A 25,186-nucleotide genomic window follows, 5' to 3' on the forward strand; every position below is an offset into this window, starting at 1 on the left:
GAAACCCTCTACTTTGTTACTTTACCTAGAGGTGACTACTGTTATCAATCTCTTGGGCATTCAAGAAGAGATAGTCTTTGCCTTTACAAGTACATACATATGCAACACACATTTTTCTTTACTTCATATATATATATATAGCAATGTAGACTCTCCTCCTTTTCATTTAACTATATTTTTTGGAGAATTTTTGTCTATTGCTACATATATAAAGCCTCGTTTTGTATGTCTGCAATAGATTCTTTTGTGTCTCTTATTAATGGCCAGTTATGACTACAGTTGTTAGCACTGACTAACAACAATGTTGCAGCACATTTCTACCATTAAATATGTATAATTTATCCTTTGAGAGTAACATACATGTAAACAATGTGTTTTGATCATATCCACATCCATTGTCTCCATTAGCATTCTTTTCAGACCCTCCGCCACCATGTCTCCCTCCCAACTTCATGTATTCATTTTTGCATCCACTGAGTCCAGTGAGTGCTGCCAGGTGACATGCCCTTGCTTCGTTGTGACCTTGAAAGAGAGAGTACAGACACAGATAATTCCCTTTACTTCAAAAGTTTTGATACCTGTTTTTATTTTTATAAAGTATTCCATCCATAATTTGTTATGTGATAGATTTTAATAGGCCTCATTAAGGAAAATGAATGTTGATCAACTGGCTGTGATTTCTAAGGTACTATATAAAACGGAAAATATGACCCAATCAAAACAAGATTTGAATTATGTTTTCAACGTGCTTAAAACTATTTTTTATTAAGAACTATTTCTATACTCGTTTATTTTTGAAATTATAATTACATTTCCCCTTCCCCTTTTTTCCCTCCAAACCCTCATATGTATCCCTTCCAGCTCTCCTTTGAATTCATGGGTCTTTTTTCATTCATTATTATTACACACACGCACGCGCGCGCACACACACACACACACCCCTAAATATAACCTGTTCAGTCTATATAATGTTAATTGTATGTATGTTTTAGTGCTATTTCATCCTGGACAACCAATGGATGTCCTCTTCTTTGGAGACCACTTTCCCCGCTCTCAGCTTTCCTCAGCTGCCCATAGTTCTTTGTGTAGCTTTGGGTCCTTGTGGTCTTTTCCCCATCCACTTTGGCACATCCACTGGTACTGTCCTTGTTCTATTCATATTTGAGCAGTCATGTGGTTGAGACTGTATGGGTCTAGCTTCTGTCATTCCTAGGAGACACAGCCTCACAGCAAACTCCCTGATTGTCTTTTCCAATCTTTCTGTCCCATCCTCCACAATGTTCCCCGAACCTTAGGTGTGGGGTCATTTGTAGATGTTACTCATTGGAACTGAGTTCTACAGCACTGCATTTTGATTGGTTGTGGTTTTCTGTAGTGGTCTCTGCCTGTTACAAAGTGAACCATATCAGGCTAGACCCTGAAGGAGGAAATAAGAGTAGATTAGGGTAGTGGAGGTAGCCTATAAGGGACCTGTGGATGGATCGATTTACTTATTTCTTTATGGATACGAATTCATAGATGTACATGCACCACTGTGTGCCTGAAGAAGCCAGAAGAGGGTCTCAAACCACCTGAAAATGGAGTTACAGATAGTTGTGCACTGCCTTATGGGTGCTCTAAAGTGAATCCATGTCCTGTGTATGAGCTGCAAGTGCTCTTAGCAACTGAGCCATCTCTCAAGCCCTTTAAGGTGTTTTTGAGTGACTAGAGAAGAAATGCATCCAACCTGGGCTGAGCACTGTAAGTATCAAGAAGATAATTATCAGAAATCCAGGAGTACAAGGTTAAAGAGGACTAGACTGGACTTTGATTAAAAGATGTATTTAAGTGATACTTTTAAGCTTCTTAGATAGCAGAGTTGGCGTGCGGTAGGGTACTAAGAATCATAGGCATTCTAAGCTGAAGATAAAGCATAAAACAAATAATCTATGAGACAATATGCCATAGAAGTAGCTTCTGGATGCTCTGGTATGTTGCTCAACTATTTGGGTGGAAGGATTTATTTGTATTCATCGTTTCAGAAGTTTCAGTCCATAGTCAGCTGGGTTATTATCTTCAACTGATTATATGAGGCCCACACACATCAGAATAAGCAGTGCGCTTTATGTAATCTGCTGACTCAAATGTTAATTATAGCCAGAAATGCCCTCATAGACAAACCCAAATTAATGTTTGACCAAAAATTCAGACACAGTGACATATTGAACTGTCATCCTGCTCGGCTATTGAGAATCACATTAGTAAAGCCGAGTAGAGCCAAGAAAGAACTGTATAAACAATGCTACTCTTTACCTGCAGGAGGAACATGTATTATTCCTTATAGGTCACAGGGGACACATTTTGGTGGACAGGGTAAAATATTTTCTACTTCCCTGAATTCATATCTTAGAAGAGCAGACCTCAAATTCCTCTTCTTTAAATGTGAAGAGATCCAGCCATAATTAATTTATAAGGAAAAAAATTCTTCCTTCATCCGAAGGCTTCCTGGATTCTTTGTTTAAAGAGAGACCAAGAAGGCCCAAGTTGTTTTTTTTTTTTTTGTTACACTGATGAAACTGAGTAACACAATGTGGGTGTTTTATAACATGACTAGTTGTACAAGTGACTAAGCTATTAACTAATAGAAACCAGATAATGGGGAACAGAAATGCATTAAGCTGTCTCTAAGAGGTTCTATTGGCATGATGGAGAGAACCTATTAAAGCACTTGCCTGACATGCCAAAAAGTGACATTTAAGCTGAGTCAGCTGTGTAGGGATTTGAGGAAAAAAAAATCTTGATGCATTTGGATTGCAAGAAAAAACAAGGGAGATGGTGAGTTTTCTGAGCTGAAAGAAGGCAGCAAGAATAGCAAATACAAAAGCCTTCCAGTTGACACAGTGTGACATACTTTGGAAAGACCATTGTGACCAAAATCCAAGGCAAGAGGGAGGTAAGTAGAAAGATATGAAAGCAATCATGCATGTATTGTCTCATGTAGGACTGTGTAAGCTTAGAGATGATGTATATTGGCTGTACTTGAGGGTGGGGTGGTTAGGTGGCCAATAATGTGGACTCCAGAAGTAGAGTGCTTGAGCATATGGAACTAGAAAACAACAATCTTGAGTGATGTACCCCAGACTCAGAAATACAAACATGGTATCTACTCACTCATAAGTGGATATTAGATGTAAAGAAAAGGATAACCAGGCTACAATCCATAACCCCTAGGAAGCTAGGTAATAAGGAGGACACTAAGAGAGACATGCATGGATGCCCAGTGCATGAACTGGTTTTTTGGAGCCCATTCCCTATGGAAGGATACTTTACTCAGCCTCGATACAGGGGAGAGAATCTTGATCCTGCCTTAACTTGACATGCCAGACTTTGTAGACTCTCCAAGGGAGGCCTTACCCTTTCTGAGGAGTAGATGGGGGGTTTGGGGGGGAAGTGGGGGAGTAGCAGGAGGAGGAGAGGGAGGGGGAACTGTGGTTGGTATGTAAAATGACAAAAAAAAACTTTTGAAAAAAAATTCAAAGAAAGAAAGAAAAAGAAGTAGAGTGCCTGGATTCACATTCTGACTCCATCACATCTTAACTAGGTGCCTTGTAGCATGTAACCTAACCTTTCATTGCCATAGGATTACTGTGCGAATTAAGTGAATTAACATGCTCCAGAGTGTGCATGGTAATATTGGGCATCTAACAAACACTGTTTAGTCTCAATGCAATACAGTGTGTAGATATTACTTGGTGCTACTTTATAATTGGAGAAGATGACTTTTATGGACTATAGAGAGAATGAATAGGAGAGTTGAAAGTGGAGAAGCCGAGCTCAGTTGAAAGACTGGCAGAAATAGTAGAGCAGAATAAAGGAGGACAGGCTGATATTCATTTCAAGGATGGAATCAAAGGAGCTTTCTACTGGATTAACTAAGAGCTGTAGGGCAAGGTAAAAATAGTACTGGAGTTAGAATTTTTGGTTCTCCCCCCCGACCAGCTGTGTAATTTTGGTCAATCATTTAAATCTTTTAATGCTTCAGTTTCTTTATTATCTAGGCTTCTCTGGAGATGAGAGGGCAAGGAGTGGTAAGAAAGAGAGATTTAGTTTTAAGAAATTGGTTCATATAACTATGGATCTGGAAGTCCCAAATCTGCAAGGTAGCTAAACTGAAGAGTTAATAATCCAGAAAAACACTTTCAGCAAAATATTTGGAATACTGTTTGGCCAATTATCTCTGGACCCCTCTTCTAAATTGTAAGTGTTCATGATAGTACCCCTAAGGTTGAAACTGAGATGTTTTGTCTCTGCTTTTCCAAGGCTACAATTAATTTGACTCTCCAGAGTCAGGCCTGCAGTACACAGCTTTCATAATGACCCTTCAAGTGTTCCTGAGACCCATCTCTGTGTGTATGTGTATTCATATGCATGTATGTAAAGGCAATTGTGTGTGTGTGTGTGTGTGCTGGCGTGTGTGCATGCACACACAATTAGGTGTGTCTAAGTGACTTTTGAATACACAGCAGACATTTTGTATATGTTTGTAGAATGGATAAGTGTGCCGATAAAAGGGGAAAACTGTAGGTTACCTTTGATTCAAGAGAGGGCAAACGGATTTGAAAGAACTGTTTTTGCACAGGTGAAACGCTACTGAACCGGATATGCGGTGAGGTGAGGGCAATAGGCTAAGACTGGAAGCTTCAGAAATTCTTCCAGGGAAATTTGCTTAAGACCGCCGGATACCAGTTTATCCATATGTAAAAGGAGGCTTTTCTCTCTCCCTCCCCCACATCCCCCCACGTGTAAATATCCCTCTATTTATACATTCAGTAATATTATTGAGTATCTGTTATGTACTTATTCTAGGTACTATACAGTGAATAAAGCAAAAGCAGACAAAACCTTTAAAAGGTAAAAATAAAACAAATTTAAAAATTATGGGAGTTCTAAGAACTAAGGAGTGAAAAATAGAACAGGGCAGAATGATAAAAACGTTTGTGTGTGGGTAGTTACATTTTTAGGTTCCTGTTTCTTGCTGTACTTCCCTCACAAGATCGCCACAAAACTGGTACACAATAAAAGTCATAGTTTCTAGGAAGCTGCAAAATTCATTAAAATTTTGATCCATTTATTTATTTATATATGTGTGTGTGCACATGTGTGCACATGTGTGCTAATGCCATGACCCCTTGTGGTGGTTAGAAGACAACTTACAGAAGTCAGTTTTCCCAGGGGATCAAAGTCAGTCTGTCAGTCTTGGCATCGAGGACTTTTACCTACTGAGACATTTTGCAGGCCCACAGTATCCTATTTAAATAGAAGGTGCAGCTAGCTCTTCTTGGGGGATTCTTTTCTGGAGCTCTCTATTTGGTGTTCATTTTCCTGCTCTGCTAGTCACCATGTTAGTTGCTTTTTTTGCCATTGTGACCAAATACTTGACAGAAGCAACTTAAGGGAGGAAGGGTTTATTTTGGCTCAGGGTTTTAGAGGAGAGTCCATGGTCCTTAACTTCATCAGTTCTGGGATTTTGATGCAGAATATCATGGTAACAGGGATATGAGCAAAGGAGGGCATTTATCGCATTACTGACAAAACGCAGAACAAGCCGGGTGGTGGTGGCGCTTTAACCCCAGAACTTGGCAGGCAGAAGCAGAAGGATCTTTGTGAGGTCAAGGCTAGCCTGGTCTACAGAGTTGGAAGGACAGCCAGGGCTATATACTGAAACCCTGTCTCTAATCCCTCCCCCCAAACAAAAGCAGAACAAAAAAAAGTGTAGGGATGAATAACCTTCAAAATCATGCCTCTAGCTAGGTCCCATCTCCTAGAGATCCTATCAGCTCCCAAAATAGTGCTACCAGCTGGGGACCAAACATTCAACATGATGAGCTTGTTGAGAACATTTTATATTGAAACCATAACAAGCACCAGTTTTTGCCTAGAGGATGGAAACTTCGGTTTTGTGTTTGACCCTGATATTGCAGTCTTTTCAAATTCCAAATGTATAGAGTTGTATGGATTCCAAAGCACGTTTCCTAGAACTGTCTTTTCTGGCTCTTAATCTGTTGTTCTTTCCAATTCCATAAAGCAGTGGGTAGGAGAAGTGGTAAGTCACATTCTTACTTCTAAACCGAGAACCATGACTCCTCAGGCTACTGTGAAGTACAAAGCAGAAATGTATATGCAAGGGCCTTATATGTGAAACTCTAAGAGCTGGCTGCTAGGATCGAGAGAATTGATGGCCTTAATTAAGTGACTGTTTTTCTCTTTGCGAATCAGGTGTATGTGAGCCTTTTATACTTGTGCCATTTCCTTCTCTCCTTTTTTGTAAGCAGCTAAAGGAAGTTGGGGTAGCATTGAGCCTAAGCACCTCCGAGAAATAGGAACAGTCTCCAGAAAACACTGTATCATCTGTAAGTGGAATGGCTGGCACTGTGGTGTAGTCCTTCTTGTTGACTTGCTTTTAGGAAGCAAAATCTGGTACTCATTTTCTGATGCTAATATAGTTGATTCAGTGCCTTTAAGGACTGTCATTTGTCTGTTAGTGGTAACCTCATTCTGAATGCTGGAAGTGGAAATGGAGAATCTTGAGCAGCTGGAATCTTCATTTAGCACGACTCTCTGTTTTTTCTGTGGCAATGCTTGACTTCCTAACTGAATATATTTTATTCCATAGGGTGCACTTAAATCCATTGTGTCATTATCTCTTTGGCAGGTATTATTTGGGTCTTCTATTTATAGATGAGGAAATTGAAGCTCACGGAATGTATTATTTGCCTGAAGTTAAGGGCAGAGATTGTATTCTAATCCTTAAATAATATTATTTACTAGCACTTACTGTAGTCTTACATGTCAGAAATCTTTTGAGTGTTTCACATCACGTGTACCATCGCTAACCCCCCACAAACAACCATAATAACCTCCATGCTTTGCAGATGAGACATAAAAGCAACGGTAGCTATTGTGCTTGCTTAGAACGAAGGGTAGGAAGAATACTTAATATTAAATCCTTCTCTCTATTTTAAGCATGCGCAAAATAAGAGCCAAGGACACTAAGTAGCTTGCTTAAAGGTCATATAATCAGCAGTATACAGAAGAAGGAAGGTTGAATCTCAGATGGTTGGCTCCAGAGGTCGATATTGGGTCTCTTGCTAAACCTGTAGATGCCCCATTCATGAATACTAGGTGGCAAACAAGCTTCAGGGGTCCTTCTGTCTCTGCCTCCCCAGTGATAGTATTACAGATACACATTACCACACCCAGATTTTTATGTGAATATTGGAGAACTGAACTCAGGTCCGTATGGCTTGATGACAAGCACTTTACCACTGAGTCATCTTCCTAGTCCTAAAGTTTGTATTCTTAACCATATATTCTGCTTCTAAGTCTAGGAGTTTTTCTTAGCTTAGCTAAGCGAATTGTTGAGATAGAGAAACAGAGAGGGGGAGACTTAAGGTTACTCAGCAAACTTAACACTTTTTATATTTACTTTTTGAATAAATAATATATTTTCATGGTCAAACATAATCAAACTATAAAAATGAGGAAATTGGTATTGTTTCTCTACCTACTATAGGGTAGGTCACCTGCATTATAGCTTTTTATGTATCTTTCTAGAATTTTAAACTTTAGATATGAGCAGAGGAAGCATTATTCCTCCTCCTTTTTATCCAAAAGATCATACAGCACAATACTGCTGTGTACCATGCTGCTTTAACATGCCAAATCTGCATGGCCTCCTCTTGTCAGTCTACTGAGAGCTTCTGCAGGTTTACCTGGACACTCATGGATTTCTAGAAACCGCTGTCTTGCAAACATATTTTCCCCAAGCGTTGGTTGGATCCAGGCTTCTCTTAACAGGTTCGCTCAGGATATGGTTGCAGAGCTGTCTTGGGCTTCAGCAAACTACAGAAATTTCCAAACCCAGTTCCTTAGCTTCCCTCACATATCATCCAGCTCCTGAAAAACTCTTCAGCTGAACTAATTGTCTTCCTCCTACTCCACTTTCAGCTTATTTATATAATCTGACTCACTACTTATTTATTTAAAACTAACTACTTATTATTTAAAAACATTTCATTAATTCTTTGAGAATTTCATACAACTTATTTTGGTCGTGTTAACCCCAACTCCTCCTCTTTTATGTAATTCTTGTTTAGTTTCTCTTATTAGCAAAATTCTATGACTAATTTAATGATGAGTGCTTGGTGTCCTGAATGTTCATCCAGTGTCTTAGAGCTGAAAAGAAGCCTGCAAATAAAACCGAGGCAACAAGGTTAGAGAGCGGTAGCTGGCTGAATGAGTCATGAGGACCAACAATGGAACTGTCTAGGAGCTTGGGCTCCAAAACTAAACATTCAGTCCTGATATTGACAGATGCACTCTCTGTCCATTTCAGTCTTGAATGGATACAAATAAGGTTTTGGCTACCCCAGAAAGAGCACAATCCTAGAGGAAAGCATTGTTTGTCCTCTGCGAGGCCTTTTAGATCTTTACTATTCTTTTCTAACAAGTCTTCTCTGTACCCTGAGTAGAGACAGATGGCCTGGCCTACAAGCTTGTTTGAAATAGAACTGAAATTGGCCGAAAATAAATGTGAAATAGGATTGAAATAGATCTAAGCAAAGGAACAGGAGGAAATTGCTGCTCTTCTGTATTTATTCATATGCTTCTTCATGCCTGCTGGCCACAGGAGGGCGGTATAGGAAGCAGTTTCCTGAAGAAAGACCTCCTACTGGTCAGCAGGGAAAAGAAAACTGAAGAGGTTCTGCAGTTCTCAGCCTGTAGTCTGCTCCTTTAGTTCCTTGTGGAGTTCTTACTATCCAAGGCTCTTACAGGGGCCAGGAAGACCTGTGAAGCAAAGGCTGGTATTCCCAAGCTGCAGCTGAGAATGCTTTCTATGATGGACATTCTGTATATCCTGCTTTCAAGAGTCCTGTACTTTGTCCTTTTTCCACTTAGTCATTTGCTCATTTAGTTGTTCAGTCCCTAAATCTGTATTTGCTGAGTGCTAAGTAAATTTTGAGTGCAGAGTAGAGCAGTTAGGAAACTAGTTTCTGGTGTCGGGCGGTGGTGGCGCACGCCTAAATCCCAGCACTTGGGAGGCAGAGGCAGGCGGATCTCTGTGAGTTCGAGACCAGCCTGGTCTACAAGAGCTAGTTCCAGGACAGGCTCCAAAACCACAGAGAAACCCTGTCTCGAAAAACCGAAAAAAAAAAAGAAAGAAAGAAACTAGTCTCTGCCTTCATGGAGCTTACATTTTATAAAAGGGAGACAATAAATCAATAAGCAAAGAATTGTGTAATAGTTCAGGTCATAGCGAGGTTTTTAAGGGAAAAGCAAGCTAAAGAGTTAGGCAGTGGCATACAATGTTAGAGAAAGTGGTCAGGATAGGAAAATTTTGAGGAGGCGAAAGAGCTAAATTTGTAGATAGTCAGGAGAAAGGTGATCATAGAGTGTCCAGTTCATTCCCCTTCTTTGATTACTCTCCAAAACTCTGCCCACCACCATCTAATTAGAGGCAATCTATTTGTTTTACTCAAAGTAGTGATTCATCATCTTGTGTTTAGGGAACCACCTCGCATCCAAGGCCATGCCTGTTCCACCTTCAGCCAAATTGCTGAGGACTTAAACAATCAGTGCTTATTTTCAGCTAGCGCTGAAAAGGTTTTTGAGAAAAAGGAACATTAAGGACATGTTGGAAGATACAAAGCTCCCAAGAAACAGAGGTTGAACTTCTGACTTCTATGTGAAAGCTTTAGTTTTTTAAAATCTACATTCTGTGATGAGCTACTCAAGGCATTGCGGGTGCACCTTTGAACATCAACTATTTTGATGAATTCTTTTTACTGAAGAATAGAAAGGAAGGTGAGTGTTCTCCTTTGTCTCTTCCATTGTGATTCTTGGATACGTGCTCTGAAAGATACCCAATGAAAAGCAGCAAACCTTGGGAGAAGTGATGGTGTTTGGGGCTGGAGAGATGTGCTGATTAAGAGCACTTGTTCTCTTGCAAAGGACTGGAGTTAGGCTCCCAGTACCTCAACTGAGTGGCTCACAATCCCCTTTAATTCAAGCTCCAGGAGATCTGATATCATCTTCTGGCCTCTGCAGGCACTTGTACACAGGTAAGCATGCACACATGCAGACAAATGTGTGCACGGATAACAAAAAATGCAAAATAGATGTTCCATTTCTCTTTGTGGAAAGTATTGTATAGGGGAAAGTGTTTAGGAGGGATTCGAGTTTGAATCGCTAATAGATGACTTAAAAACACTTGAGAACTATCACTTGGAAATGTATCAGAGAAAAGAGTAGACTTTGAAAACAAATTTCAGTTCGAGTCCTTCTGTTTCTATATTATGCCTATGTGGATGTGACCAAATGACATAAACACTTAGATGTAATTTCTTCCTCTTTAAAATAATGATAACAATTCCATCTCCTATGACTTCTGCAGGTAATTCAATAAAAATATGTTTAAGCCCAGTACCATGTGTGCCCAGTACCATGTGTGCCCAGTACCATGTGTGCCCAGTACCATGTGTGTGTGCCCAGTACCATGTGTGCCCAGTGCCATGTGTGCCCAGTACCATGTGTGCCCAGTACCATGTGTGCCCAGTACCATGTGTGCCCAGTACCATGTGTGCCCAGTACCATCTGTGCCCAGTGCCATGTGTGCCCAGTGCCATCTGTGCCCAGTACCATGTGTGCCCAGTACCATGTGTGCCCAGTACCATGTGTGCCCAGTACCATGTGTGTGTGCCCAGTACCATGTGTGCCCAGTACCATGTGTGCCCAGTACCATGTGTGCCCAGTACCATGTGTGCCCAGTGCCATGTGTGCCCAGTACCATGTGTGCCCAGTACCATGTGTGCCCAGTACCATGTGTGCCCAGTACCATGTGTGCCCAGTACCATGTGTGCCCAGTGCCATGTGTGCCCAGTACCATGTGTGCCCAGTACCATGTGTGCCCAGTACCATGTGTGCCCAGTACCATGTGTGCCCAGTACCATGTGTGCCCAGTACCATGTGTGCCCAGTGCCATGTGTGCCCAGTACCATGTGTGCCCAGTACCATGTGTGCCCAGTACCATGTGTGCCCAGTACCATGTGTGCCGAATGTATGTCCTACTCTTGCTTCACTAGATTTCTATGTAGGAACATTGAAATAGTCTATTTTTTCTCCTTGATCATTAAATTCTACAACTCACTCTCTAATCATTAACAACTTCATTAATTATCTGACTGTGCTTGGAACACTTAACATATAGCATTTAAATTCTGTACATCATTGATTGTCTTCTCCATGAGAATGCAAGCTTTCTGAGAACCTTGTTAGCTGTCAGAGTAACTGCTTATCGAATTGGGCTCATTTTAGAGTAGTGCAGATATCTGTGCTGAATAGTTAAACAGGTGTTCTTGTTCTTCAGAAGTTGATTCTCATAAACAGAATGGACAGACATAAAAGTCCAAGAGCTTCTAGTAACATAGGTAACATGGACAAATGGATTCAGTATTTGTAGACTGATTGCAACAAGCATCAAGAGTTAACGAGTAGGCCAGGCTGGGGGTTTAAATGACGAGTGGGTAGAATGTGGGAGGGGTCAAGGTAAAATGTGAAACTTTTCTTGAGATCGCTTTCTGGCAGAAGTGGGACTTTGGGATCTGTTTGAAACATGATCAACCAAAACCAATCAGAAATGAACTTTGAGCTGCCAGAAAGAAAGGCTTCATGCCTAGACATTTTCTGGATCTGGGAGAGTAGAACAGTGAAACCTGTACTGGACTGAGTGTGCGTCTAGGCAGTACAGAGACAGGAAGGGATTCACCATTTAGATCAGAATAAGAAGAATCGTTTAGTAGCTACACCGGAAGAAGACAGTGGGCAGGGTATTATCTAGAATGCTACTTGCAATTTAGGGCAGGGGGGTCCTGATGGGTGGGAACGGGGGACTTCGGGGCATGTGGGATGTTGTCTCTATTTGGAAGACGTGCAGTTTCCTGGCATGTAAATTGGGTCGTTGTACTAAGGACTGTCTAGATTGGCCAGTACATAGTTCTGGGAGGCTAGAATGATCCACACTGTATGTGATTTCTAGTTGTGCAGTTTCTGCCATGCAAATCAGACTCCTGTAGTTAAAGGCCTTTCTGATTGATCAATGCTCAGTCCATGTCAAGGGGGTTGGACTGCAGCTCTGTGATGTCAAGTTACAGGATTCTTGAATCGTGCTTCTGAAAATTCCTAATTGGGATAAACTCCATTTTCTGGCCTGTTATTAATGACCTTCCCAGAACAAAGCCCAGTTTAGAACATTGAAGCAATTTATCCCCAGGACCCAGGAGATACCTTATCATGTAAAGGAGCTATATTGTTTGTATTTATATTTGACTGTTGCTAGCAATGTGACATTGGACAAGTTATTTGATTCACTTTGTTTCAGTTTTCATACATCTAGAATAGATACATTATTATTATTATGTTTCATAAGGTTCTGAGAATTTAAATAAAAACAAAAAAAGGGCTTAGAATAGTACCTGGCACAGAACATGTACTTAATAAGTGTTAACTTTTATCATTCTCTGTGTAACTGAATATGGGTCCTAAGAAATAACATGAATTTGGAAATATTTATATCCCTCATCCTCTCATGAATGAACACCTTTTCATCCATAGCTGTGAGAGTAGTAAAAATATCTGTCTCAAAGTGGTACCTACCAACTGAGATTTACCCAAAGGTTTAGCAGCTATCTCTGGAGGGAAGAATTTTCTCATCATTGTGAATATTGGAGTTGAAAGTAGGGAACCATGACATTGCAGAAGACAAGAGAGCCTCAGAACCCTTCATACTTAATAGCAGAAAGCCTGAATTGGGCTGGAAACTATTGCTATTTAAAATGAGAGGAGTTTTTGTTTTACATTTTGAATACAAGTTACCTATACCTTTATGGCATAGTCAAAAAGTTTTGGTTTTTATTCTGCCAATAGTTATCCACGTAATCTTGAACAGATTGTTTTTTCAATTCACAAAAGATGGAATATTTAAAGTGATGGAGGAAGGTCATTGGTTAAGTAATAAAGAAACTGCTTGCCCTCATAGGTTAAAACATAGATGGGAGGAGTAAACAGAACAGAATGCTGGGAGGAAGAAGTGAGCTCAGACTCGACAGCTCTGCTCTCTGGAGCAGAGACGCCATGCTCCCCTCTCCTGGGCGGACACGGGGATAGCTCTGCTCTCTGAGGCACACGCGATGAAGCTCCGACCCAGGATGGACGTAGGCTAGACTCTCCCTGGTAAGCCACCTCATGGGCTACACAGATAATTAGAAATGGGCTAGTCCAGGTGCGAGAATTAGCCTAGAAGAGGCTAGATAGAAATGGGCCAAGCAGTGTTTAAATGAATACAGTTTGTGTGTTGTTATTTCGGGCATAAGCTAGCCAGGCGGCCGGTGTGCTGGGGATGCAGCCCCGCCACTCATATTACAACAGAATGGTGCCTGACGTGGTAGCAACAATTTCTCGGGTCTACTCTGCTTGCTATATTTTTCTCTGTGATCCCACAAGGCCTTGCTTCTCTTGTCAGAAGATATAACTCTTTGAGCAGAGGCTGGTGGATGAAGGCAACATCCTTGCATTTAATAAATGATTATGAAGTACTTGATAGATGTTAGACACCGTAATGAACATGGTTGAAGAAACTATGGTTAGAGAAAGCCTGTTTGGAGGAGGCGACACCTGAACTGAGCTTTAAATCAGGGAATGGGAAGACGGCAACAATTTACCTAGGCTGTGAGGCCAGAAAAACCTGGTAGAGTACCAGAACCCCTGTAGGTTCTGTGTAACTGTGAAATAGAAAATGCAAGTGCCCTCGTAAAAGCTGAAGTTAATGAGATCAAAGAATACCGTGTGGGCAGGACATTGTATGTCAGCTCTAGAATTTGTCATTAAGAGCAGTGGGGAGCCACTGAAGGCATTAGCGCTAAGGAATTATGTAAGTTGAGTCTCAGCTGGAAGAAATGAAGCATGTTAGTTGTTTTCAGCAGAACGTGTCTTAATATAGAAAAATCAAGGGTTTACCAAATTGATGCATGGGCTGGAAAGGCAAGGTTGGAGCTGCGCTTGCAAGATTGACTCCCAGAACCTTGCCAGAGTAATTCCTACCTCTGCAACAAGGGGCAAGGTGTGGCATCAAGGATTCTGGGATTGCTTTACTTTATCTGCTTTCTCAAAAATCAAGATGCTGCCATTGTTTTGACTATTTCATATCTTCCAGATAAAGAAAAATGGCCCATTCTCTGGGTCTCAGAAAGTGCAGAGATAATCACCAGGCACTAGGATTTATAGTAAGAAAGCTACAGAAATCTCCAGTGTCCTCACCATGGTATTTGGGAACAGAAGCAGAAATGATCCAGGGTTCTACCTTCAAATCTCCTATTAGCACATCCACAATGCTGGCTACCATGGAGTCTGGAAAAGGAGAGAGTTTGTTGAGTAGTTTTTGGATTTGTTTTTCTGAGCTTTCTGGCTATATACAAAAACAATCTTTACCTTAGAGTATAATCCACATTATCCATCATAGGATTAATAAGAACAAAATTCCTTTGAGAGAGATAATTTGGGCCAGAGAGTAGAGGCAGAGCTGAGGAGGCAGAGTCACACTAGGGACCAGGTAATGGATGGTAATAGACCAGAGATGAAGAAGAACCCTTGAAAAGGTAGTAGCAAGAGGAAGCAAAAGAGACAAATAAGAAAGAAATTGAGGGTGAAGGAAATCAATGGATTCTGGATACCGGGTACTTTTTGGAGACATGAAGGAGAGACAGGATGTACGAATTGTTTCTAGCTATTTTGTTGTGTAAATGCCATCCTCAAGAGGCAGGAAACTGAAGGGGAAGAATAATGCTGTCAGCAGTAGAGAGAGATGACTTTGTTCTTTCGACTTATTAACTTTGAGGTACCTGTGAGACATTTAGAAGGACACGATGAGAAAGCAGTTGGAGTCTCATCCTGGACTTCAGGAGAGCTCCTTGAGTAGCAACACCAGAGACGTAAGTTATCTGCTGAGCTGTAATCAAAGGCCGCTGTCTGTTTTATCTTCCACTGTGCCCAACGAATTTGTTGAAAGGAAGTGTATGAGTGTGTAATGTAGGTGGCAAGTCAAGCTTCGGGAGAATTGAAGAGCAGTATGGAATTGAGAGGCTAAAAGAGCTGAAATTAAAAGGATTTGGAGAAGCCGCGACATTAATGACTAGATGCGGAAAAGCCCAGGTGCAAACTGAAGACAGGTCGTGTAAATGGTGTCTTTAAGGCAGTGGGACATTTTAGGAAAGAGAGGAAGCCATAGGAGAAAGACAGGGGTTGAAACTTTCCCAAGAAGTTGTTTCTATGGAAACCTAGGGATAAAGCTGGGTTATCATAGGGTGAGGGGTCAGAGAAAGGGAGGAAGTCGTTCTAGTTTTCTTCTGCTCCATATGGCAAACACAGTCAACTTAGATAATGATAAGGTTTGTTTCATCTTACACGTCTGGGGCACAGTCAGTCTCTGAGAGAAGACAGACAGAAACTCAGGCAGAAATCAGGAGGTAGAAATGCTGCTTTCTAGCTTGTTCAGTGGCTTATGCTCAGCTACCTTTCTTTCTATTTTTAAATTTTTTTAAAAAAATTATTTAAATAACTTTTTTCATTTCTTTTACCTACCAACGCAGTTTACCCTCTCTCGGCTCTTCTCAGTTGTCCCCCCCCCCCCCCCCGTGCTCCCCATCTACCCTCCTCCCCTTCCACTCCTCCTCTGTCCCCATTCAGAAAGGGGCTGGCCTCCCATGGACTTGAACAAAGCCTGGCACTCAACTGAGGCAGGACCTAGCTCCTCCCCTTGCATCAAGGCTGGGCAAGGTAATCCAATCCAGTTTGGGGAACGCATTCACAGCCAGGCACTGGGCTAAGCTCCCGCTGAAGAAAGGGAAGAGGGATTGTAGGATCTAGGGATTCACTAATGACTAGGAACCCACAGAGACAGCGGACCTGTGCTCCTGGTCACTGGACCAACAGTTAGGGAGCTTGCTTGCATGGGACTGACTGCATGTGTTTGACAGTTGTATAGCTTGGTCTCTTTGTATGGCTCCTAGCAGTGAGATCAGGACCAGTCCCTGGCAGTTAGCTGGCTTTTGGAAACCTGTTCTCACCTAGTGTTCTTATATAGTGTAGGTACACCTGTCTAGGAATGGTATTGCCCAACGTTCTGGTCCCTCCTACATCAGTTAGCATTCAAGATAATGTCCCACAGACAGGCTTACAGGTAAATCTGACCAGGCAATTCTTCAACGGAGGTTTCTAATTCCCAGATGACTTTGGTTATAGCAAATTGAAAAGTAGCCAGCACAGAAGTAGAACTGGATAAGGATGAACTCTTTAGAGGAAAATTCTAGTTATATGGAATATAGCAGTCATGAGAGTCTGTATTTGTTTTAACAATCTAAGAGCAGATTTCAAGCTGGGTGTGGTAGTGCATACCTTTAATCCCAGCAGTTGGAGGTAGGGCGGCTCTCTGCGACAGCCTGAGGCACATAATAAAGAAACCATGTCTCTTTTTTACAAAAGTAGATGTCAAATTGTTTTGGCTATTACTTATCAAAAATGTGCATTTCACATCACAAACTAATATTTGCATTTATATTTGTATATAACTGAAATAGATACTTTGCTAAATAGCATTACCTTAAATACATGAGTGTTTCAGATTAACGGAATCACAAATAAGCAATATTTCTTTTTATGGTTGAATAATATTTCATTGAATAAATGTATACCATTCAACTGCTTAAACTATTTTGGTCTTTTGGCTATTATGAATAATGTTGCTATGAACATTTATATATGAATTTGTGTGTGGACTTGTTTTCCTTTATCTTATGTATATATCTAGGAGTGGAGTTTTTTTTTAATCAGATGCTAATTCTAATTTTTTTTTAACTTGGAGGAACTTTTAGACTATTTCACAAACTGTCTGCATCATTTTTTATTCCTATCAACTGTATGAAAGTTCTAGTTTTTGGTATTTCTAGGTTCCAACCCAGGGTCTCCTGCATCCCAGGCAAGCTCTTTGCCACCTAGCTATACCCCTAAGCTCATTATCTGGCATTTTGTTTTAAACTGTTACAGTGAGTGTAAATTTGTATCTCATTGCCAAAAATGATGTAATGAATATCCTGTATTTGCATTTCCCGTATTTGATTTGAATTTCCCTGATGGCTAACCATGTTGAACATCTTTTCATGTATTAATTGACCATTTCTTTGGATAAATGCTATTCAGATCCTTTGATGAGTTTTAAATTGGGTTATATTTCTTTTTAATGATTGTACTACATTATATTTATTATATTTTATTTATAATGTATTGGAGGGGCATGGGAAGGTCAGAGGACGCTTGTGAGAATTGGTTCTTTCCTTTAAATGTGTGGGTTCCAGGGATGTAGAACAGTCCATCAGGATTGGATGGATGTAAGCACTTTTGTCTGCTGAGCTACCTAGCTGGCTCATAGTTCTTTTTCAAAATTATTATTATTGTGTGAGTGTGTATGCTGTGGCATGCACGCGGAAGGCAGAGGACGAATTTGTGGAGTTGCTTCCCGTCTCCTATCTTTTCATGGGCTCTGGGGATCAAATTTGTTAGGATTGCTCATCAAGAGCTTTGCTTTCTGAGCCATCCCACCAACCCTTGAGTCATATTTCTTTTGGGGAGTTGTAAGAACTCGTTGTTTATTCTAGATACAAGTCTCCAGTCAGATGCTATTTGCAAGGATTTCTCTCTTTTGGTGTGTGTGTGTGTGGGGGGGTTCCACACATATGATAGCATCCTTTGAAGACAGTAGTTTTAAATTTGGATGCTGTTAACTAATTTTAACTAAATTTAACTAATTTCTCCTTGGTGGCTTGTGCTTTTGCCGTAATTAAGACACCATATCCAAGATCACAAAGGTTTACCTTTAGTCCTCCTATTTTGTTAGTCACCATCGTCATATCTAAATATTTAATAGTAATTCTTCAACATTATTATTTGATTTATGTTCAGATTTCTAGGTGTTTCATATGTCATAAATGCACATGTACCTAATATGCCCAAATTCTACCTCAGGCCACTGAGTTATTTGTGAAGAGATCAAAATTTGTTTGTGAAAACTGGATTATTGATCTTGTAGTTTCTCACAGTGTACATTTTATTATCAGAATCACTGTACTGCAGTAGCCCCACCCCCTTTGGTTCTCTGTGTGTCTGGTAATTGATAATTGGATCTAAAAATTTGATCTGATTCAGGCTTTTTGTTTTTGTTTTCTCAAGAATCATTCACAAGTGACTGCTCTATGAGCTAAAATGTGTAAAGCGTGGTCTCATTTGGAGTTTATTCTATCCCAAAGGGCTCGAGACTATTTTATTTATGACTTGTACCCATTCAGAATTTCCAATAATTTAATTAAGATAATGACTGCCTGAGTCTCAAAGACTTCTAGAGAATAGCAAACAGTTCCCATTCCTGTTAAGAATCCATCGTATGCTAACAGTTGCAAATCAAGTTTGTTAGATCTCTAGCTAATCCACTTTCTTTTTTCCCTCCCCTGTTATCTACCCATTGACTCTGAAGGTCATAGGAATCTAAAAACATGAAAGGCTTGGAGAGATTATATATATATATATATATATATATATATATATATATATGAGAGTTCTTCCTTCTTGAGGACTCAGGCAGTTGTAGAAATTACACATATTCTTCTGCAGTTGGAATTCTGGGATTGCACTTTACTCTCAGAAAAGTTATTTCTTATGCAGCAGAATGTAGAAGGAAGCCCAGAGAAGGTAAATTAGTTGCCTGAAAATTACACAGTCAAAAACTAGGAGTCAATTTGAACTCTTCTGGCCTCTAGTTCAAGACATTTTCCCTCTAGATGTAGGCACAGAGTTGTAAACACTGAACACAGCGATGATTGCAAGATTTTTCAGAGTTTATATATAGCAACTATTTTACCCATAGTTAGCTCTCCTTCTTCGTACTCTGAAGGCTGGGAGAGTGCGTGTTAACTGTAGCATGAAGAAACTATAAGCAGAGAAGGACAGAGCAGCCAGAGCAGAGAAAGCCAAAGAGAATTGAATTGTGGCTAAGTTGGTGTTCCAACGGTTGTGTTCTCAGCACTGATTTGTGACATTTTATTGCTGATTGTGAGTAATTTAGTTTAGGCAGTGGACAAACACATATTTGCTTCTTATTGGCCTGTGCTCCAGAGGGACTCCCAAGTTTTATGCCTCCCACCAACTTACCTATCTACCTACCCGCATTTCCTATTCCTTCTCCCTTCTCTCCATCCTCTATCCTGGCTTTTCCTCACCCTTCTCTTTCTTCACCATATCCTCTATTTCTTCTTTTGTCCTATTCCAAATTTCCTTCTTTTTCTGCTTCCCATACATGCTCTCTCTGCCCTCCTCCTTCTTCTTTCTTATGCCATTTCCCTTTCATTTGATTCTCTTTGCTTCCTCCCCCTTTCTCAGTCTTTTCCCTCGTCCTTCAGTATCTTACCCTCCCTTCCTCCACAAGTTCTTCACCCCCACGTAAAAACTGACTGTTGGTGGCTCCCGAGGAGGGAGAGAGAGGAGACTCTGTGAGCCTTGGCTTCTCCGGATTGGCTGTTACTGCTAGCACACCAGCTCAAGTCTTGCCTCCGGGCACCGAACAGAGCAGCTGCTGCATCTGCTATTGGCTTGTTCTCCTGTCGGCGTCTCTGTCAGCGACTCACGCTGGCGCCCCCAGTCCCGGCGTGAATAAAAAGGCAACCTACCGGCTGAGGTGGGGGTGGGGAGAGGAGAGGGAGAGGGCCAGCTAGGAAAGGCTAGGAAGAGTGGTTGGTAGCCTGGAATCCCTTTAACAGAGCTAGCAGACGAGGCATCTTAGGAAAGCTAATGAACTAGAAAGAGTAGGGGAGACTGAGACTGACCGGTAGCCAACTAGACAGACGGACGCATGCCCGGACAGACAGAAGGCTCTGGAGAACCGATAGGTTCTTTTTGCCTTTCTTTTTGAAAAGCAGGATTTTGATTTTTTTCATTGGCGCCCAAGAGAGAATGCTGGACTCTGCTGTCTTCAGCTCAAGCTAAGATTTCTCAGCTAGCGAAGAAAGATCAGTCCAGTCCCGCGAGGGGGAGGGAAGCAAGAGCCCCTGCCTCCAACCCCCTTCCCTCCCCCGAACCAGACTCGGGGGCCAAACCCAGACCTTCCCTAACCATCTGACTTCCTCCTTTCCTTTTTAGCATGGTGGCTGTATGGACAGTCTGACAGAACAGAGATTGACATCTCCCAATCTGCCGGCCCCCCACCTGGAACACTACAGTGTTCTGCATTGCACCATGACCCTGGATGTGCAAACTGTAGTCGTTTTTGCCGTGATTGTAGTCCTCCTGCTTGTCAATGTCATACTCATGTTTTTCTTGGGAACGCGCTGAATGGAGTCCAGCCACCTGAGCTGTTGCGAACTCTCACTTTGATTTCATCCCAAGAGCCTCGGAGGGGGAAAAAATCAAGAGAGACAGTCTGAGACAGGGAAAGAGAGGGAGAGAAAGAACAAGCTTTCTTACTCAGGGGGGAAAACGTTTTTTGAGCTTCAACATGGCCTCGCTGTGATATGTATGACGTTGGTATATTATCTCTCCCTAAATCTTTTGTCATGTCTTGTCTTTTAAATTTGCCTGTGAGTGTAGTTGCTTATTGCTTGAGTAAAATTGTTGGTAAGAAATGTTTTCTGTTTAAGTGTGCATGTTCGTATGCATTCTTTATGTGACGTTTGCAGAACTAGCTGTGTCCTGTTAAGGTGGCTTTGCTATTTGTGATGTTTTGTTAACTCATTCTCTTAAAAACTACCTTTGAACTCTGTTATGAAATTTTAATCAAAATTTCTCTCTTGCTATCAGAATACATTCGGGTTTGTTTGGGGCTGGGGTTGGAGGAAAGTATTTCTGGAAGAGCATGCTGAATTTTTTGGCATTTGGTGAAAGTCTTGCACTGGTTGTTTAGAGAGGAAGAAAAACCTATGCAAGAAACGGATTTATGGAAAATAGTCTCTAAATGAGGAGCAAGAATTTGGGAAGTGACACACTGGGGTGCCTTGAGTTGGCACTTAGTAACTGTGTCCTTTGAATTTCAATTTTGCTGTTCCGGGTTTCCAGTTTCTGATTTGGAAAGCTGCCACCGCTAAAACATTTGCTAAAGCAGTAAGTGTCACTTTCTTTGCTATCACGGAGTAGAACAAAAAGTATTTCTTTGCATTTTAAATTAGCAAGAGAGGATTTTGAAAAGATGTTTGGGCTCATTTTTACAGATGTTATACCCCATGATTTGAGTTTGAGGATTTTTTTTTTCTGTGTCTCACGCAGAAAACAAAATCCGGCATCTTATATAGTTTGTGACTAATAGTATTGGGTATTAATAGTATTGGGCTTGGCTCCTTTGGGTTAATACCATTTGCGGTGGTCTTCATGAACTATTTTACATAGAAGTTGATAGTGCTGATGAGATTTATTTTCTTGTTTGTTGCTTAAGAACAGAGGTCTCTGAAACATTCATGCAACTGTAAGTATGTAATGTGCTAAATTAAGAGTTTGAACACAAAAAAGGACGTGTAATGGGATGCGAGCTTGGGAAACGTGAGCTAGCTGGTGTTCCAATTTGAGATATGTCTTATATAGGCATTGTTGTATTTGCTGTTATTGCTGTTTTTATATATTATATATACATACATATATATTATATACATACATATATTATATATACATATATATTTCTGTTTTTGCTGAGATACCTCTTGGCAAAGCTAAGTAAACAATTGTTTCTGATACCAGTGTGTACATAGTATTTGCTTTTTTCTTTTTTGCTCTTCTTTCTCTTTGCTGGTGCAGGCAGATATTCCTCATTCCGTTGCTTACCTGACTTGAAACGGTGCCATTTCTGGCTCATACAGCAGTGAATCATGCCACATACACGCCCACACACATGCTTCTAGCTATACTCATGTGGGTGGATGCTCATGTGTGATGTGCAAATCAGCTAGCATTATGCTGTCAATTTTCAGGTCTTGTTCTGTCTCTTTGGAAATGGTTATTGAGGGGGCATTGAAATTGTCCTGATAGACCAAGAGAACATTATTTAATGGCATCAGTTGAGGTTTTGAACCTTAAGGTATAATCTGGTTGACTCACTGTGAGAAGCTGAGCTGGTTTTTTTTCCTCCTTATTTGGTACCGTGATAGAAGTATGATTTGAGAAGTTTGCTAGCAGTGGTTTCATATTTAGCATCCTTTGGTCTCTTTGTGACGGCCACTTGGGTGGAAATAAGAACCTCGTTCAAATGAGAATCTTGTATAATTTTTTTAAAATTTCTTACTTGTTTGCTTCAGAGAAATATTTAAAGTAAGCTTGTTGTTTTTGAGACAATCTTGAAGAGTGGAGAAAAGCTCAATCCTGGGTAGCTGCAGATCTGTTTTCTCCATTCACTGGTTGTTTGACAGTGGACTACTTTTCCCCCTCTCTCCCCAGTGAGTTTGGGGTTCCCTATAACATTGACAGTTGGAAATCTTTGTTCCAGGTGACTTCGAAGTTCTAGCATTCTGTGATTTTTTGGGCACCCATAAGGGCTTGAAGTCAGAGGGAAATGAAAAGGAAAATGAATTATTAACCAAAGGGATTGGGAGAGAAAAAAAAATATATATAGTGTCTGATATCTGCAGAATACATTTTTCCCTAAGGGATTTTGTTGTTGTTGTTGTTTGCTACCTGGTCAAGAAATAGGAACTCCAACATTAGAATGCGTTTGACTTTTTATTTTATTTTAAAGGGAAAAGGAGTTTCTATAGCTAGTTTTTGGCCCAGGTTTATGACTAAGTAATGTCATGAAATGCCTGACAAAGCCTTGCCAGAAAGCCTTTGGGAATGGATGTGGGTGTGGTGGTGTCAGTATATTTGTGGATGTAGGTGCATATTCATCTGTGTGTGGTGGTGGGGGGGTTGCAAATACTCCTGAGTGTGGATGGAGAGTGTTTGGTGTAGGAATCTGTGAAGATAGCATCGAGTTGCACAGTTCTAAAGAGCCTTCGCTAGGGCTGGATGAATGTGTCCTGTCATCACCTAAAGCCTTTCAGGCTAGAATAGAGGAGGACTTTGAAAGAGCCCTGCCATCAATAATTTAAGGTATAAAGGCTCATACTTTACAAATTCAATTCAAGAGCTGTTACTAGTGAGACAACAAGCCACCTCAGAGCAGCCAGAAGTAAGTTTAGGGAGTAGACAACAGGGTGCTGGTGTGACTTTAATTCTGTGCCTTCTAAAGTCTTTATATTTCCCCTTCAAATATGCGAATGCATGCACCAGGAGAAGGAAATGTAAGAAAATGAGACACATTCCTGCTCCTTTCTGCCTTTTTCATAATTTTCCCTTTTCCTCACTCATCTGTCACCCTAAGTGCTTGAGATGTAAGGAAGAGGATAGGCTTTTGAGTTCTGATTTGTTTAAACTTTTTCTTATAAAGCCCTTTAGTTCCCTTCCTTAGTCTCTTATCCTTTTGCATAAAGGATAAGCTTTTGCTACTGGGAGGGTGCTAAATCCATGCTAAGGGATTTTAGCCCTCAGCTCCCCACCCGGGAGTTAAATAAAATGCCTTATACTGGTATCCTAGTAACCCATGAATCACCCTGCAACCACTGAGCTTCAGAGCCCACTCTTTAAAGGTACAGGCACTCTGGTCTCTCTTCAACAGAAGCTGGAAGCCAACAAAACTGGAAGAGATGCTCTTTAGGGAAGAACAAGATAAAAACAAAATCTATGTTCACAGGACATGGAGAGCCCAGCTTTGAGCTTCCATGGTGACTGTTTATTGGAAAATGGTTCGAGTTCCACTCTCTCTTTACTTACTACCCTCATTTTGAAGATTAACCGAGCCATTTCACTGCCTGCCTTTAGTGTAGGTCTTGAAAGAAACATTTTACAGCAATTTTTGGCTTTAGGCAGTGAGACAGTGAAGTGATAATTTAGTGAGAACGAGCTGACCAGCATATTTTATTCATCAAGACAGGTCTCACCTGTCAAGACCTGCAATATCTGCTTCTGTAGTTTGCTGGAATTTTGTTTGTAGCTCAGGGAAGCTTGCCAGCCCAGCTGTAGTGCATGACAGCTGTGAATGTTCTTTTTCTGTGTTTCAGTAGTGTCTGACTGGGAAGTGGAGCAAGTTAGGAAAGTCGTTTGGATTGCTGATGTGATGAATCGGGCTTGGGCTCTCGTTCACCTGTGTGATTGTGTGTGTGTGTGTGTGTGTGTGTGTGTGAGTTTTCATAGAGCTTAGGGATCACAATAAAGTTATGGATGAGATGTCCCAATGTGTGGTGAGGTTCAGATTCAGAGTCACAGAAGAGACACTGTGGTGGTAGCAATGATGGTAATGTCCTCTTTAGCTTATCTGCTACCTACCATTGCCTCTGATCCCATGGTGTGCAATGTGAAAATTGAGCCTTTGTTCCCAGAATACCTCTTGCAAAGCATCTACATACATATCTAGTCGCTTTTTTTGGTAAGAAGTGTAATGGAGGAAGCAAATCTTCGATTTTCTAGCCCTTTCTAACCCTATTTAAAGCTTTGCAACTTCTCTAGGCTATGTCTCCGGCTTTCCAAGAATCCTTTATTAAAGCTTAGTTCTTCCAATATGTGCCCAGAGTGTCTCCTTCTGTCCCTATGGATCTAGCACTCTAGAATATTTAATTCATTATGCTTTGCCCTGGCACCAAAGTACAACGTGGAAAAACTAGAAAGGAGAAAGGCCTCCAGGAAAGAAGCTGTTAATGGCTATGTCAGTAACACATTGTCAATGCATGGTCCTATGAAGTTTGCAAAGTGGTTGTACATCTTTTCTAATTTCACATCATATTAGCCATTCGAAATGGGCAGGGATGCTTGCTGTTCCCTGACTTACAGTGGAAAAGAGTAAAGGTGAGAAGAGTTTGTGCCTTTCTAACAGTGAAGGAGGAACATCAGAGTTCATCTTTTGCAGTCAGTGTGAAGCTGAAAGGGGTCAGCTGAAGAGGGGGGTGTGGATGAGTCATTCCTGAAGTCACGTGACTCCTCTGGATTTGCATGCTTACATTTTTAGTGCTTTATAATACCTTTTATTTATATAGTACTTTTGAGAAAA

At 40.9% G+C, this 25,186-nt stretch overlaps 2 protein-coding genes across 21 annotated transcripts in view; both read left to right on the forward strand.

Moving 5' to 3' along the window:
- Nucleotides 1-25,186, forward strand: part of Arhgef9 (Cdc42 guanine nucleotide exchange factor 9) — a 303,108-nt gene that overhangs the window by 156,445 nt on the left and 121,477 nt on the right. For 3 of the 20 annotated variants that reach the window (XM_075958740.1, XM_075958729.1, XM_075958741.1), the window contains exons 1-2: nt 20,528-20,652; nt 21,181-21,225. The exons of 5 other annotated variants lie outside the window; for them this stretch is intronic. In XM_075958740.1, coding sequence (XP_075814855.1) covers nt 20,644-20,652; nt 21,181-21,225 — 54 coding nt within the window. In that variant the 5' untranslated portion in view covers nt 20,528-20,643. 12 more of the 20 variants (XM_075958730.1, XM_075958742.1, XM_075958746.1 and 9 more) reach the window with 10 other exon arrangements.
- Nucleotides 20,281-20,460, forward strand: LOC142841751 (uncharacterized). The gene has a single exon (XM_075958751.1). The coding sequence runs from the start codon at nt 20,281-20,283 to the stop codon at nt 20,458-20,460; it is 180 nt and encodes a 59-aa protein (XP_075814866.1).

Source organism: Microtus pennsylvanicus, chromosome X (assembly GCF_037038515.1).
Source record: "Microtus pennsylvanicus isolate mMicPen1 chromosome X, mMicPen1.hap1, whole genome shotgun sequence".
Lineage (NCBI taxonomy): Eukaryota > Metazoa > Chordata > Mammalia > Rodentia > Cricetidae > Microtus > Microtus pennsylvanicus.